General features: G+C 37.4%; 1 protein-coding gene across 2 annotated transcripts in view; it reads right to left on the bottom strand.

Annotated features, from left to right (window-relative positions):
- znf704 (zinc finger protein 704) overlaps positions 1-17,197 on the bottom strand; it is a 49,085-nt gene extending 31,888 nt beyond the window's left edge. The window contains exons 1-2 of one of the 2 annotated variants that reach the window (XM_039680879.2): positions 16,388-17,197; positions 11,247-11,476 (exon numbers count right to left, since the gene is read on the bottom strand). In XM_039680879.2, the coding sequence (XP_039536813.1) occupies positions 11,247-11,476; positions 16,388-16,633 (476 nt within the window). In that variant the 5' untranslated portion in view covers positions 16,634-17,197. The remainder of the gene's footprint in view (positions 1-11,246; positions 11,477-16,387) is intronic. The other variant, XM_039680878.2, reaches the window with a different exon arrangement.
- Positions 17,198-18,576: the final 1,379 nt, after the last annotated feature.

Below are 18,576 nucleotides of genomic sequence, written 5' to 3'. Positions count from 1 at the left end.
ACGATTTACAAATAGTTGAAAACATGTGGGATATTCTTAGTAATCAACTAAACAAAATAATAACATTGTCCTGGTGGTTTTTGGATATTTTACTGCAAAATCCTGCATATTGTACTTTTAACATTGAGGCTAGATCAACCAATAGTAGATTTTGCCAAAAAACAATATCTAAAATGATGAAATTGTCCAATAACCAATTAATCCTATGATAGATTTTTTTAAAAAGGATAAATTACAAGAATAAGACTTTACAAACTTCTACATGCTTTGTAAGTGGGAAAGTATAATACTTGTTCTCCCCACTGTAACTCCACGACAAGTAGATTTTAAAATGTTGTTTTGCAGATCCCTAATAGGCAGACAGCTGTGAAGCAGCAAGCAACAGTGTATGTGTAAAGAACGACTGAGACAAAGAATGAAAAAGGAGGGGGGAGTTGGCCGAGTCATTTGTGCAGTGTTTCCTGTCACTATGTGCAGTGAGGTAGTGCCAAAGCTCTAGCCCCTCGCTTTCACAGTTCCTCGAGTTACACAAGAGTCTTAAAAACGCACACAAGCCCCCGAGCGCAGAGAGGAGGAGCAGCCTCTCGGGTTTGGCAGGACCGATCGCCGTCCTTCCAAACAGAGCAAAGTTCAGCGCCCGTAAGAGGAGCGCAATCGCTCCCACAGATGCTCACGAGACCGCCTTATTGTTTACTCCAGCACACAGGCTTTCAGAGGAGACTGGGAAGAAAAGCACAACATGACCCACTTGTTTCTTGAAGGAGGCGTCGAGGGGAGACTTTACCTGTTGTCACAGTCACAAAGTGAAAAAAAGGAACTCAGAGGGAAAAAAAAGGATCTGAGCCGTTCTCCACATGCTTCTCAGAGCACAAGATGCGAAGATCAGCTCGGGATCAAATTATTTCACTCGTATTGAAGTGTTGTTTGCTAAGCATTGTTTTAATAGCGTCAAAAGTAATTTGGCACCAAGTCAATGCTAAAATTTAAAAAATTAAAGTATAAAAATAAATAATAAAAAATACAATAAAAACAGCTTAATAAGCATTTATAAACCCATTGAGTCGTATGGATTACTTTCATGATGGATGGATGCACTTCAAAAACTCGGACATTATTCAAAGCATTACAAAGCTGGGAAGTGTCCGGATATTAATTAATACACATAAAGTCATAATGTGACGCTGTGCGGAGAAACAGAGCTGAGGCTGGGTCCAAACGCAGTGTAGCTTTAATCAGAAACTTGAAACAGGAAACAAGACAAGAAGCAAGACTAGCCAGAATACAAAAACACCAACGTTCACATACATAAATTCAACAACCAACAAAGACAGGGCAGAAACACAGGGCTTAAATAATCAAGGACAAACGAGCTAGACAAGATAACAAGGGGGCGTGAGAAATGAGAAACACCTGGGATAAATAATAGACGGGCAATAACTAATAACGAAAACACACAAAATCACTTCGTGACACATAAACACCTAGGATGGCTCAAGGGTAAATTATCAAATAATTAAAAAAAATTTGGTTTAATACTTTGGTCAGTTCAAGAATAATTTAAGCAATTTCATATTATTATTTGAAAGAATTAAGAACAGTTTCATGTCTATCCTTTTATTGGTCAAGTGATCAAGGTTGAGAAGTAATACAAGTAAATACAATGTTTTTAGAGTGAGTTATTAGTACAGTAGTCTAATTACTATAGACTAATAGAATATGTAATTAGTAGCCATCAATTAATTACGTTTTAGAGTAAATTACCCAACACTGATTAAATGTCACAGGTAATGGTATCAATTACTGTCATTCATATTTAAAAACAATCAGATTCAGAGTAGCAGTGGATAAAAATCTAAATGTGAAAACTGCAGTATCAAAGTCCTCAAAATTTGAGAACCTCGAATTATGCACAGTCTGACAGTAATTGTCTTGAAATGTATTGTTGAAGCTGAATAATTAGTTTAAAAGTGCTGCTTTGATGACTGAAGTAGCGGTGGAGGAGGGGATGAGAGCTTCGTAGAGAGTTCAGTGCGTCTATAAATTCATGTGCAGATAACCAAACTAACTAACTAACTAAAAAAAAATGTAATATTAGTTTGACAGAGCAAAGGGAAAGTTGCCGTGCCTCTGTGCAACAGGCATAAAATGAGGTTATGTGTCTGAATGATGGAGCTGAGAGCTCGCGATCACAATGATACTCCATCCCTTGGGCAATAACCAAACCTCAGTGCAAAGGCTCTGCAACATGTAATGGATATGGTGTTTCAGAAGACATTCTTTAAACATCTGGAATATAGTGTACCGCTCTGCTGAAAGATCAGCAAGGGACCAAGAATAGTATGAGCGAACCTCAACTTGAGCAGCCCTTTAAAGTGGTTAGTCTACTAAAATGTCTGTGGGCAGTAATTGACCTTCCATATAAAAAATGTGTTATGCAAGAATTAGGAAGCTGTATTACAGCATGCATGAGTAAATCAAACTCATAACATCTAATCCATACAGTGTTGTTTAGTATTCTTGGCTTTATAAGCCCTAAACCTGTGGGAGAGATATAGATTTAGCAAAAAACCTTTATAATCACATTAATCATAAACAGTTTTTTTTCTTACTCCCTCAGAGGAAAATCAATTCATTCCCTTCCCTTATAGTGTGTGTGTGTGTGTGTGTGTGTGTGTGTGTGTGTGTGTGTGTGTGTATAAGACTGGAGGAACAGTCCAGTAAAATATATAACTGGATAGTCTTAAAATCAAATCTTAGAGGCCAATATAATCAATCACATTCATTTTAAAATTAATATTTAAAGCTGCAGTCTGTCGCTTTTTTGGGGTTAAAAATGATCCAAAATACATATTTGAGAAAATTACATGTAGTCACGCAATGCTGATGTTGTTAACAATTTGAGAACATATTGAGAAGTATAATTTTCACGGTTTTCCATGATATGATAACTTGATAACTTATAAGCGATTGTTAGATTTAATAAGCACGATTTACTGCAATGTCAGAACCGTAACAAAAGTGGACTAATAAGAAAGTGGGTTTCTTACTAGTTCAGATGACCTTTTCCGGTGAAAATTATTATGTTGGTCATACTTCCAAAAAGAATAAACTGTGATTCTGAATGCCAGTCTCGACACCAGCGCGGTGACTGACAGCCTCACACTCTCCTCAAACATTGTGTTCATCCACCCTGTGCCGTATCGAGGGTGTTGAAGTACAACTCACGTAAAGTTGATAATTCCACAAATGACTGCAATTGCAGATTTCGAACAGAGATGGCGACAAAGAGGAAAAATGCCAGACTGCAGATTTAATATAAATTTTAGAATTGTATGTGCTTTTGTCCTTCATATATATATATATATATATATATATATATATATATATATATAGAGAGAGAGAGAGAGAGAGAGAGAGAGCTTACAGAGTTTTACAGTACTTCAACTTATTTCAGTTGCCGATGCCGAGGCAACATTTACTTTTTTATCTAATTATTATATTTTAATGTTGTATTTTATTTTATTTCTGCTTCAGTTCAATTAACAATAATGATTTTTAATAGTTTTAGTTTTAATTAACAATGACAGTAAAAATGTGTTAAACCTTTTAAACAGAGCCATATTTTGAAAACACCACAGAGACACAATGTTCCTTCTCTTCCAGGAAGCCAGCCCAAGTCCACACATTGAACTGGGATAGGAGAAAGTCGTGTATTTTAATAGCGTGTGGGGGGAAACCCTGTTCTTCTGTTCGCCTGCTCATTACTCTTTCCTACTGTCACATCTCTAGCCTAGAGTCTCCCTTCATTTTCATTTCTCAGCGACAATTGGTGAGCGACACCCCCATGCTGAGAGCTTAATTAGTACATCTCCATTTTAATTAATAAAGCCTTTCAGCTCGACAGAGATCGATAATTTATGTTACTAACTACACTATCAAAACTGAAAGGTATAATTATAAATGCAGGAAATTTTACGCAGGTTTATTTTAATAGGACACACTTGAGTAACTCAAGCCCCCCTGCCAGACAATCTTTGCCCCAAACTACAATTCAAACTGAATTAGTTCCTCTCAGTAGCCACAAGAGGAGCCACATATAAACTAGGCTACAACCTTTATGAAAAGAGCAACAGAGAAATTTACATCCAGACTTGAATCTAAAAACCAACCATTTCTGTCAGGTGGACTCCTGTGGCTTAAATTTTTTACTTGGAATAAACTGTGATTTTATCAATATAAAGTTTAATAATGTGTAATATTGATGTAATATAATATAGTTATAAATATATTTTATCTACGTCCCTACCAGAAGCCTACGATCAGTCAATAGCCCCTTTCACACAGCGCGTTGATCCCGGGAAATTGCCAGAACGTGTTCTGTGTGAGCAAACATGACCCGGGATTGATACCGGTATCGATGCCGGGTTGGGAACCTAGTAACACGGCCGGAATCAGTCCCATTGTGGTCAAAAGATGAGTCCCACTGAAGAGATGGGTCCCAGCTTAGGACCCCAACTTGTAGCTAACGTGAGCTGTTTTGGTATTATGTGTAGCTTGAATGCTAAATCCCGCTGCTATGTGCAAGATAAGATAAAAGAAGCAGCTTGTTGCCATCAAGTAACACATTTATTTGTATAGCACTTTTCATAATAGGTGCCGTGAAATTTAAAAATACTACTTTTATTGTCACAAAATTTAATTTTAAAAGTTTTTCAGTCGAGAACTTAAACATACAAGTTAAAAGACATTAAAGAATTAGTTCACTTTTGAAAAAACTTTTGCTGATAATTTACTCACCCCCATGTCATCCAAGATGTCCATGTCTTTCTTTCCTTAGTCGAAAAGAAATTAAGGTTTTTGATGAAAACATTCCAGGATTTTTCTCCACATAATGGACTTCAATGGGAACCAGACGGTCCAAGGTCCAAAAGACAGTTAATTACAGTTTCAGATGCAGCTTCAAATGTCTTTAAACGACACCAGACGATGAATAAGGGTCTTATCATGCGAAACGATCGGTTATTTCAAAACTTATTCCAAAAATGTGACTTTTCTAAGGACAACTGCTAGCCTTGCTCTATTCTGTGAGGCGCGTTTGTAACGTCACGTAATACGTAATTACGTTCAAAAGGTCACGGGGGACGTAGCCGGAAGTACAGAATCAAAATCGTCTGACATCGTTGTTTTATCTTTTAATTCCTTTTTCTATAAACGGCGTTTGAGTTAGTTTGCAAGTTCAACCTATGCGTTCAACTTGTAAACACTGACTTTGTACTTACGGCTACGTCGCCCGTGACCTTTTGAACGTAATTACGTATTACGTGACGTTGCAAAAAAAAAAAAAAACACCTTTCCTTTTCCCTTTATCCTCCCTTGTCTGGCTTATGCTACTCTGAGAAATGCCTCCATTTTGTATTTTGAGCGTTGTTTTTGCCTCTTCAAGTCGCTTTGGATAAAAGAGTCTGCTAAATGACTAAATGTGCATGTAATGCAACTTATATTAACTAATTATTGTAAAACTTTATCAAATCTCCTTCGACATTTCTATTGAAATCTCATAAACTAGTATCATTATGAATCGGTGTTTATGACACTAAATTACAGTCAATTTGACTTTCAAAACAACTAAAAACCGTGATATTAGTCTTTTGATTATTGCTTCAGCACATAATAACATATCAATTCACACATGCAATCAATTCATCCTTTCACACGGATCCAAGTTGGAGCCTCTTAAAATAATGAGACAACCCAACAACCCTCCAACAATGATTTAAACAAAGCACTGCGTGATCCCAGTGTTGATGTAATATTATTTCTTCTTGATCACACTGCTGAGAATGCCACATGCACTCTTAACACACCTTCAAATTGGCGGCATGCAATGAAAAGCTATGCAGCAATTACATTTCCCTCCACCGCTTTACATTGTGATTTACAGTAACATGGATGTCAGAATTACACAGCTGGAACATTCGTTTCTACTCCCGTGACTGCATGTATAAAAGTGTTTAACGCATAAATACGTCATTATTTACAACATTAATAAATGTAAATAGACCTGTCCATTTAAAGCTCTCAACACATCAGGCATTGTTCATAACTGAATGCAGCGTATTACACTTGTCTTGCACACACAGTATCGTATTCGTAACTAGAAAAGCTGATGGAAACATACTTTGATCTTTTAAACAAATGACTCTCTTCAGACAGGAATCTTTAGGGAGGTTTAATTGAGAGAAGCCATTTCTGATCTGGTATGTCTGGTATCGAGCTACGGCAAACATCAGAGCATCTTCAATCAGCTAGTGAGGACAACCTAACCTATTATTGCTGAGAAACACATAATCCATTCTTGGCCACTCCTCCTCACTGATATTCAGGGATTTTTCATTTAACCACTAATTTGCATAAAAATGCCAGCAAATCTCATTCCAAACCATCACAGGTGGCCACGACATGCAAGAGTCCGGTGATTTAAAGCTTCTAATGGAAAAGGCTATTATTGCTGCTTAGCAATGAAAGAGGAACTATTCACGGATGGCCCTTTTGAACACAATTTCCAGATGACTGATTTTATAGTTCATCTACATTCAACCAAAACCATTTTACCATTAAATTGCCACCTCTTTCATTTTTAAACAGAAAACACAACAATAATGTATTTTTAATGGCTTAAGCATATCACTAAGGGGGAAATAGTTGAACCACTTTTTTTTTTTTGCTTAAAAAGTGTGTTAGTCACTGAACACCAGCTACTAAGTTTAATGTCGAGCCAATGCTACTGTATGTCGAGCCAATCAGATATTGTACCATTTAAAAACTATCAATCCTCGGGAGGTTCAGGGAAGTCTGAAAAAAAAAAAAACATGCAGTGTCCAGTCTGATAAGACACCCAGGATCAACACCAGGCACGGTGTTGTTTGCTGTGAGAGTGCTGGAAAGAATCCAGCATCGCAGAAGAGAGCCGCTTTTCAGATGGTAATCACATGCTCTCTAAAGTTGCAGCCCAACCACCACCCGCTCACTGAAGGAACTTGTTTTCTTTGGCAGCCACTAAAGTTGCTCCACTGAGAAAGCATACTGTTGACCAGAGCAGTCCCATTCTCAGTTTATTCACCCAGCACATATATGGACACTGGGAGGAAAAAGCTTGTTGTTGAAAGAAAAAAGCATCAACAAAGATCACACAATATTTCAAGCAATATGGCTGTATGAGAGTTGGTAGGAAACCTAGTAATTTGGTTGCATTCATTTCCGTAGGTTTACCACTGTAATGCAAAGGCTTATTTTGATGGAGCTTTCAGAGCAATGAGTTCATTTGGAGAATCCTCCAATATGGTTTTCTGACCACTGCCTCTGCTACAGTCTCGGTCTCCCACAGGTGAATGAGCTATAATTCAGGACCCATAAATAATGATTCAGGATCACAAATCTCTTCGTTTAGTGGTTTAAAGATGCATGTATATGTTATAACACTCTAAACTCTGTTTATTGTGCAGAGACGACTTTAAGCGAGGCACATCTTCCTCTCCGCTGAAGCTCTTAAATGGACTACAAAAGTCATATAAACTATAAAAATGCTGCAAATGATACCATTCGAGTTCTCAAATCTTTCCAGAACTTTCATTTCGGAGTATCGCCAGTGGAAACGAGTGGGCAGGACTTTTTTAAAAATTAAGTTTCTTTTTCATAGAAGTTAAAAAGTCATATGGTTTTGGTTCATTAGATTAAGGGTGAGTAAATAATGCCCAAATTTTAGACTAAAAAACTTTTTTTTAGTTTAACTATTCTTTTAAAGTTTCTAACGTTGATTTTACACAATTCTGAACGAACACACACACAATCATCATTCATTTCCTGCTTGCAATTAGTCTAGTGAAGGCTATTTGTCAGGCCTGCAACTTTACAGTCTGACTGCTCTTGTACAAATAGGTTATTTCCTGCTAAAGAAAAAAAAAACCAAAGCTGCAGTAGATTCTTGTTGTAAACAAGAAAATGAACAAAATTAACAAAAAATGGTTTCCACATTCTAGCATTCCATCTTTTAACAAACCTCTCTTTTACCAGAATGCTTGTGTTGTAATTTTGTAAACAAACATGATGAATTAAGCTATTCGGTATCCAATAACAAACATATACCACCTGATGTGAGGTGGGAAACATGTGGCTCTATTGACCAAATCACCAAACAGACTCCACCACACACTCCATTGAGCGCTGATTGAAAAGAAACCAAGTGGCTACTTAAGCTCCAGCCTTGTGATATTAAAGTGAGTGTCACTGCTTTTTGCAATCACAACTTTAAAAGCGTGTAGCCTGTTCTCCAATAACATGTATGTGCTCGGATCACCTGCCTCACAACGATTTAGTCTTAAACAATCCATTCCCTTTCCATGTCACCAATTCCCATTTAGGTAGAACCAAAGCAAAGAGTCACAATTTTAGAGTAATCACACCAATAACCATTAGGCCAACAGAATTTTAAGGAAGCTGGTGAACTAATATCTGATCTTTTCTTTTGTCAAAGGACCCCTTTCTGTGTTCATCAACCTAAGTGCTTGGTGCTCACAATTTCACACTATTCGCCCATGGGATCTAATGATCTTCTCAAGTGCGCAATAAAATTATTTGCTGCGAGGCTCTATATATTGATTTTGACATGTTAGTTACACAATAACATGGTGAAGCTAATCCTCATGTTACTTTGGCTTAAGGGATCGATCGAACTATCTTGGAGCTAAGAAATTAAACAAAATGTAAATTATATCCAGAACTTTTTCTGTTTGTCTAAACTGACCAGCCCAGCCAACAAAATGGCAATTATTTTGAGATATTTAAACATGTGGCTGCTTCTTGTCCAAAATCATGACTAATAGACCTCTGAGCTTAACATACATATGCTTATGTTTGTATGTGTTCGGAAATCATTCTAACATGCTGCTCAAGAAACATTTCTTCTTATTATTATCATATATGTTCAAAACAGTTGTGCTGCTTAATATTTTTTGTGGAAACCATGATTTTTTCAGGATCCTCCGACATATAAAGTTAAAAAGAAAAGCATTTATTTGAAATAGAAATCTAATAAAAGTGTTCAGCCATTTGACCCAAAACGTAACAGTAATCTATATATTCAAGGCCGATTTAATATTTACAGATAACTGGGAAAATGTCATTATTGTGGATACTGTTAATGAAATTATAACCATTTTTATCTCATGTTTTATACATAATCTGTTCAAAAAACAGAACACAACTGAATATCTGTCAGGATGGAGACATAGCAAAACGAAGACATCACCATGTTGTAATGGAGGAGTAATCGCAGTTTTCTATAAGCATTAAAAATAATAAGCTTCATAAATTGAGCACCACTCAGGCAATCAATATAACACCCGGAGATATCAGCAGTCAACCTATAGCGAATCGAACATGCTTGGCCAATTAACGCAGATAGAAATAATAAACCTTTTTGTCTGCCATAAAATAAATTCAGCAGCACTCAATGAGACCTTTTTTTCTGAATGGATGAAAAGAATGTAAATTGATCTAGGAGATCAATAATTCGTCAACAGATAAGTCAATATCAGGTCTAAGTGTAGTAATAGAGCTATCACACGGCAGATGTTTTGTTGTGCTTCACACAAAGCTGCGAGTCAATTGATTTTTGATATTTATGTTATGTTACAAATTGCATGTGACAAACATATGAAAGAGCTGTTAAAGGCGTTTTAGTTCTACAACTTGCTGCATGCTAGAGGTGACAGAAAAAGTACAAATGCTGTAAAGCATTCAGACCACAAGATTCACAAACCACAAACAAGCTTATCAATATACCAGTGGCCTGCACTTCACTTAGAGTGCTAAATAAATATAACTATACACGCTTCACTTTATTTAGTGAATATATATCACAGTAAATCATAAAATTAAAAGGGGTCATGACATTTTAAAAACTAATTTGCTTTATCTTTTGACATATAATAGGCTTTTGTACCATTAAAACAACCTGCAAGTTTCAGCTTGAAATATATATAAATAAAGCATTTATTTAATCAAGCTCCAAAAAGGCTTTTTTCGATATGACACTTTTGAAGGGTAATTCAACCAGTGGAGACATTAATATGTATTGAAAGTGGGTCATATTTAGTAGAATAGATCACTTTTACTGAAAAATATCAATAATTATAAAAGATAAGATCAATCCATTTATAGATCTTGTTAATGTCCTTTGGGATTCTGATGTTAGTTTCTATGGAGACTGACACCACTTAGAAATAACGTGAACCCAACATCTCACCGGCACCAGCAAACTTCTTACATACTAAAAGTGTTCGAAAGCCAAATATGGCGTACGGCAAAAAAAATTCAAAACCATGCGTACACCAAAATCTGCGACACGTTCCCTTTATAAAACCCAGTCAGCAGAAGATGCATCTTCACCCGAATTATCCTCCCCAAACCAGTTTTACTATGCATATTCTCCTCTGCATGTCATATGCATATTCATCCACGTGATACCATGTTTAACAGAACAAGACATTAGGAAAATAATGCTTGCTTTGTTTCTGAATAAATCAAATACATTTCAGAGAAAGTTTTTCTCAATCTTTTCCAATATCTAAATAGTATTTTAAATTGCGTTATATGTTTAATGGAAACAGATTGTGCATTATTGATCATTATTCGCGCAAAAATATTTTCTCAGACCATGAGTTCTGCCATTACCATGCACTAAGCAATCCTCGCTGTAGTTAAAATATTAAAACACAGCATGCCACAGGTAAAAAGTGTTCAAAAGTATTGCATCCACTACAAATATTTCTATTTATTAGAAAATAACATTTTCAATATAACACTTCTCAATAAGGATTTAATGTAATTGCTTACCTCCATTAATGAGAGTGCCATATATATTTATTTAAACTGTATTGCACTGCATTTATGATTAGGACTCGTAATGAAGATTTAAAGTGGTTTTCCTTCATCTGCCATCAGTCCCTCAGCTCACCATTGGTGTCAACAAACTGCTTTGTCTCCAAAATGTGAGTTTACTTACAGGAGCATACATTCTCCCATCAAGTTTGTTTTTAATAGATCGCAACCTTTGCTTGGGAAGTGGTTTATAAATGAGACCTCAGCTCTTGTTATTTAGTGTGCGAAAACAAACAATTTACATAGGCATTCATGATTCCTTGAGTTCTCAACAGCACCTGTAGGGGGTGCTCATCCTGTAGCCTTACCTGGCTTGTGGTACGTCGATGCTGGAAGAGACCACCTTGCGTTTCTGTTCCAGCAGAGAAATGGAGCGGGTGTGATCCTTCTCCGGCTCCAGAGCCCGGCCCGTTCGCTTGTGCTCCAGCACCCGTGGCTCCTCTATGCTCTCCGGGCTGAGGGGGGGCGCCTCACCTCTCGGCACACCTCCATTCTGGCCCTGCGTGGGCCAGTCCCGCTGGCCACCATTACAGGTGCTCTGCAGAGAGAAACATTTTTACGTTTTTTCAATCTTTCCACGTGCCTCCAGTCAATGTCTGAAGCGCGATTTACACCTATGGGAGCTGTTAAAGCTATAGACCCCAACTGTGAGGCTTGTTTGCTTGCAATCACAGTGCATTAGGCTGTATTTAAACTGTTAGTATTTACATCGGTCCATACAAACACCTCACCAATGTATATTGGATCGAGAAATCACATCTGCAGGCTTGTTTGTTTTAGAAGATCTATGCGCTGCTGAAAAAAAAGAAAAATAAACCCCCCCTCACTCTGCCATTTCCCCCTTAGCACAACAAGCCACCATCCGTGACCACACTAATGCAAAGACGAGCAGCTTTTCCTCTTGCACGTCTCATCTGCACAGCTGCCGTAGACTTTTCTATTTATTGTGACTAAAGCTGCGGTACACTAAACCTCAAGCTTCAGAGAGGACATACAGGGGCCAAGACACCGCATGCACCAGCGGAGAGCATGATGACAGTGAGCGCCGTGCAATACAGATCAGTATCAAACCCGGAACATGATTAGTTTGACTGAAGAGAGGGTTAAACGCCTATCGTGCTGAGCTTTGAGCATCTGGGAGTGTACATATTACAATGGAGTTAAGAAAAAAATGGATTACCTGCCTCAATACCCACTTCATCACTAGTGAAGTGTGGTTATCTTAATAAACTCTTTTGAATTAATAACATTTTTAATTATTTACCATTTGTCATTATTTACTCACGCTCATGTCGCTCCAAAGCTAAATGGGTTTATTGGTAGAGCACAAAGGAAGAAACTTTGAAGAATGTGTCGGCTGCTCTATTCTATGCAAAAACAGTGAATTAGGACTTGAGCTTTTTAAGCTTCAAAAAAATAATACAGATGCACCATAATGTTCACAAACATGAACTATATGTTACAATATTACAAATCTTCATATAATAGCTTTTGGAGAAAAACTTTGGATGCACAATAATAATATTTTATTATTTAATGGATAATTGTGAATGCTGTTATCTAATGCTCACTTAATCTTTAAAACCGCTAATAATTGAATAACAATGTTAAATACAGTATGTAGTTCAAACTAATTATACATATTGCAACTGTAATGCTGTGATGTGTAAATTCATTTTTAAATTCATTTCTTTTTCTTTTATTTTAGACAAATTAAGTTATTGATAAATTGCAAATGTTACAATTCTATTATCAGCTATAGAATGAAAATAATTTATCATATTATCTCTATTAGCAATAATTCTAGCCCTTATGCACTATTCAAGGTCTTATTGACCCCAAATGACGTTTGCTGAAATAAATAAAAAAAAAAGACTCCCTTCATCTAAATGGCATGAGACTTGATGCTGCGACACTTTCTATGCTAGCTCTACAAACAATAAAATAAATTGGAATGATATCTGGTTGTACATTAGCTGGGATTACAAGTCCCTCTAAGGGTGTTTGGTGTCTCCCAAGACAATACAATGTGATTTTGTAACAAAATAATGTAATTTTTTTCATGTAAAAACAAAGCCGACGAGGACTAATTTCAGCTGAAACACATACTATGGAAGTCAATGAGACCAGAAACTGTCTGGTTACTGATATTCTTCTAAAAATCAGAAAATTGGCTGAATGGATTCGAAAACGGTAAAACTCGACTGTTTAACTCTGGGGGAGTTAAAATGAGTCTATTTCCAAAAAAAAAAGTGTAGTATGCCTTAAGGCATTTTTTTGTATGAACAAATTATATATATATATATATATATATATATATATATATATGAATGTGATAGTTAAAAATAAATTAAAAAATTGTCAATTATAAAAAATTAGCAGCTTTTAAAAAATTTGCATAAAAAAAGCAGCCAAAACACTGAAGTGAACTGGCGACCTTATTGCATCCACAATATGAAATGCTCTGCTCACACACAAAAAAATAGACATCAATGGGAGACTATAAAAAAAAAAATCGAATTGTCACATGATTTGTAAAAAATTCAGTTACACAAAACACAAAAAATGAAGGGTCGATACCACAACACATCCCTGGTGGAGTAAACACACACAACATAATGCTATTCCATCAAGAAGATGAATACCAGGCTTTGCCGTATTTTCACGAGATGAACAGATTTGTTAAAGCGGCATCATGTTGTGCAAGACTTTCAAGCATCAAATCAAAAATGCACAGTTGACAAGTTCAAATTTAAATTTCACACACTATTAAGTTCTGTCTTTCTCTCTCAAACCACACACCCTTGCTTTGTGCATTTTAATGGCCACAGCTTTCTCACACAACATGTGGAGAACAACAGCCTCCAAAATGATAAAATTTGGGTCACAATTCATATGCCAGTCAAACTATTCAAATAAGTTCTTGTTTTTGCTAAAGAGTTAGGGGGTTTAAATCAATTTAAACAGATCTCGGCTGATCTAATAAGAGAATTAATTAGATTTGAGAGCAGGATGCACACAGATGAGCACTCGAAATTAATTATACAAATTATTTATTTATTTATATTTGAATATTCATGAGGAAAATAAACACAAGCACTATGCACGTTCACGTGCGAGATGCTGCACTCGAGATTTGAAATATCTACTGCCAAAAGGAACTATGCCGCTCCTTATAAACCCATATAAACTCATCTACTGCTTTTCTGCCTCTGTAACAAGGGTCCATGACCAAAACCTCAACCCTTTTAATATGAGTGAAGTGGAAACCAGCAACAAAGCCTTGGTGCATAAAGAGTTAAGACTGGTAGACAGCCTGTGTGGATTAATTACATTTTGATATTAAGCAGTGGAAACAACAGGGGAACAAAAACAATCCAGTCCGCCTTTGTCTGGAAATACCACACTAACACACTTTACGTGAAGCCCCTCCTTGTCTTACTATACCAGTCAACAAGTGGCATTCTCCCAAGCCCCAAGCCGAACGGCTCTCGTTTGGGAATCCAGGCGCCTTGCCAAAGCCCCAGATTCTATAAGCATGACCTCTGTAGAGCTCTGTTTTGCACCGTTACGGAGCAGCTGCTCCGGGACCATTAGCCCCCACCCTAGTTTCACATCCCTCTCTGCTTGCATCGCTTACATCTTAACCTTTTCCCCCATCATGCGTCACCAGAGAAAATGTCACCATGTCTTGTATGTAATATTTTCTTGTGTTACATTTGAAAAATGCCACTTTATTTTCTCTGATTGCAAATTAAATTGTCTGTACGTTACACAAACATTAAGGTAGCATATTTGCCAAAAACAAACACATGCAAACCATTACATACAGCAGCATCCAAATAAAATTTGATAGCAAATATTGCATGCACATTGCAGTTATTGCATTTATTTTAATTTACTTCAATTATTTCCCCGATGTTATTAACCTTACAGTCTTACAGCTCTGATTATTAGAGAATGAAATAGAAGAACTGGTGCCATTCTTGTAATTTTCACCCTCTTTGTTTTGATTTAGCACCTCAGGCTGTTTAACTTGATGACTGCAATTAGGTCATTATATAAAAAAAAAACCTTTGTATTTTGCAATCATGTGCAAGCAGCGACTCAGCCTGCGCTGTGCAATCACACAGAATTCGGTGAATAAAATTAACATGATCTAAAGCATTAACTAAATATCAAAGAACATATTTACAAAACGCGATCACTGTAAAAGCAATTAATGTCGAAAACACTAAAACACGCACACACTAAAGAGCCGGTTTCAGCGGAGAGATGTACGCGCGCGCACAGATGCTTCTGCTGGCGCGTGAATGAATGAATGCTGCAGTTACTGTGTTTGTTCGCCACTGTTATCCACCCACTGAAGTCAGATCATCAGCAGCAGCTTAAACGGGCCCTACTACAGGGCTACAGACTGCAAGTAAAACGACCCCAAATGCAACAAAACAACACTATACAATCATTTAGAATCTAATCAGGCGGCAAAACTTTGTGTTTGTTTACCTATTTTTTATATAATCTTGTGATTGGGCATACATATGCAGTGTTTCCAGCACCGTTATTTTGCATCTATCTGTTGCATTGTATTCGTAAAACAGCACGATATCTCAAGTTAGCGAACAAACTCTTATGAACATGTTCTTTTTAAGATTCCAAAACAAGCGTTGAGCACTCTCGATTTGAACGATTTGGAGCCGTCATTGAGTTCACAAATGACTCCCTCGATGAACTTGCGAGTTATTTATTCGTTTGTTCGATTGAAACCGATCACGGCTACTCAGGCTTTAGGTTCGTTAGACTTCAGCTGATTGTTCATATGACAACATGTTGCCTAAATCGAACTATATGCTTGCACAGTCTATTTAATTATTATCATGAAAAGTTCATTGTCGAATGAGATCCACTTGTAAGATGGATTCGTGCTTAATATTCTCACAGAATATTTATATATTGCACAAATACAGTCTGACTCACAACAGCATTGTTGTAGTCGCGTTTTTAACAACAATGTAGGTTCATTCATAGTGAAGGTTGAAAAGTAAACTATACGAACTCAAATTGCATATTCAATTCATACACTATATGAAGCCTACTTAGTCATTTGCATGCAACTATTCCCATCTAACAATGAGGCCAAAAATGTCCATATATTAAAAAAGTTTCATGTAGGCCTAATAATGGATTGTGAGCATGGACACCGGCGCTTCTGCAATTCTAGAATTTGCTAAACTAAAAAGTAATTGGCCCCTAATGTTTAGTGTTGAAGGGCCAATGACTCAATAGTCATTTTAATCTGTAGCTTAGTCCTCAGCATGATTACTGCAATATCCACTCTCACAATATTTGGATAATCAAACAAACAATCTTGCAATGCACTGTAAACAATACTGTGTGCGACAACAGCACAACAACAACAACAACAAGCCCAGACACCACACACACGCACCTTCAAGCTCGACTTCAGCGGTGCTTTCGCAGTCATTTGTGCAATCTCTTCCTCCGAGTACTCTTTCAAGCTCCCGTCTTGCATGAGCACCGTATACACGTTACGCCGATGGCCAGTTGAAGCATCTCTGTTGTCTTGTTTGACAGCCTGGATCACTCCCGTGAGCGGAGCCGCGTCTCCCGTTAAACCCGGCGCGTACACGCGGCTCCCAATGACCGAGCGCTTCACCAGCCGCCGCGTATGCATAGTTGATATAACAATGAAATGCCCAAATATAAGTACTTCGATCGTTGCACAGCCAAGCCGCTTTAAAAAAAAGAAATGTCACGTTGACAAAACATAACCGGACCGACCGTCATCATGGGCCGTTCATGCGAATAATACGACAACATCATCACCAAAGATATGAACCGCATCCACATCTTTCAGCTGGCTTGAACGCGCATGTTCAGGACACCGAACCAATGATCAGTTACAATATGCAAATGTCCTACGCTTAATATCCTCTCTGTCCGACCGACCGAACAACCGACCGGCAACCGATATCTTTCTTCTGTCGACCTGTTTGTTTTGCTTGCCGTTCCCTTAAAGCTGGCGGGGTGTTGTAAAACATGGAGCGGATCATCCGTTTTGACTCGACAAACACGATGTATTTTTCACAATACACACCACGAGCATTATGTCATAAATCACCGAAGACCGGTCGAACAGAAATCTAAATGATATTATAATATTAATAAACGTCTCCAGCGTCGACTGTGCAGTCGTAATAGACAATTTTTACTCCCCAGATGAGCGCAAATCCGTTATTATGTGAGAAAGACTCCATTCCTTAAAATCCATCCGGGTTTTCAAGAGCCACTGGCTGTACCGGCGGAATGTCGCCTGTAAACATGTGCGCTCGCGCAGCCAGTGTGAGTTTTCATTGGCTCACGGCACACACGCCTCCACTCACTCGCTCTCGCTTTCCTCTCTGCAGTTTCCCTCCAAATACAACAAGCAACGGCGCAAGGATGGAGAGATGAGAGTCCATCTTTCTGTGTGTGTGACCTGTCTTCACTATGAGCTTGTAGTTATTATTTAGGTGGGTAGGTTGGTCAGTGTACACAACATTAATTATGATGATAATAACCTGTCAAAACCGGGTTATGAGTGCAATAGGGTGTGTGACCCGGCGAGAATGATTGACAGGTGGTGGGGATTCCTGAAGGTCCTCAATGTAACTTGTGACCTGTCATTAGTAGTCAGAACAGAATGACTGTTTAAGCAAAATCAGTCACACTTGCCACATACCAATAAATAAATAAAACTAAACATATGTTTAGTGAAAGGTAAAACTTCCGAAATCTCCGTGTAAACAATGAGTGACGTAGACGCGCGAGAGATCACGGAGACGGTTCAGTTCGGTTCAGTTCGACATCTGATTCAGATCAGTTCGACGGCTGTTAACAAGAGGTAAAAAACTATATAAATACTGTTCGTTTTCTCACACAAACCGCTCGTTTCGTGTATTAAGCCATCAGTGTGTACTTAAATTCATGAGTCATTAAATCATGTTTAATTTTGACTTCTCTGTGCATTCTCATTGAGGTGGACCCCCTAAAACTGCATAGGGCTGACAGACAACAACGGTTTGACCAAAAAATGTCAAAATTGAAAGTGCTGTGGAAACAAAGACACCTACATCTTGGATGCACTTGAGGTAAGCTAAAACATCAAAAATTAATTTCACAGTGAACTATCCCTTTAACTTTTGTGACTCTGAGGATAATACAAATATTTTAAAAGAGTTGTTATGCTGAGGAAATGCTGTATATTTCTATTTTTGACGTCTTAAAGGGATAGCTCTACCGACCATTTCACAAGATGTAAACAACATTGGTCCAGAAGCACTTCCTGTTTCAGTTTGTAACTGTTTTCTTTATTTCACATGTAAAGAAAACATCTTAAAGATGTTTGTTTAACTTTTTGATTCAGTTTTAAATGTTCTGTTGGTTGTATTTTATCCTGGCTTTTATGTAGTGGTAAAAAACTGAAACAGGAAGTGCTTCTGGACCAGTGTTGTTTACATCTTGTGAAATGGTCTATAATCATTGGTCATTCTCATGTATGAATTCTTTTCTTCCATTGAACACACACACAAAATGAGATGACAGAATAACAGCCTCTGTCACTAAAGTATAAAGTTT

Source organism: Pimephales promelas, chromosome 18 (assembly GCF_988280905.1).
Source record: "Pimephales promelas chromosome 18, fPimPro1.hap1.1, whole genome shotgun sequence".
Lineage (NCBI taxonomy): Eukaryota > Metazoa > Chordata > Actinopteri > Cypriniformes > Leuciscidae > Pimephales > Pimephales promelas.
This window is presented reverse-complemented; position numbering and strand designations above follow the sequence as displayed.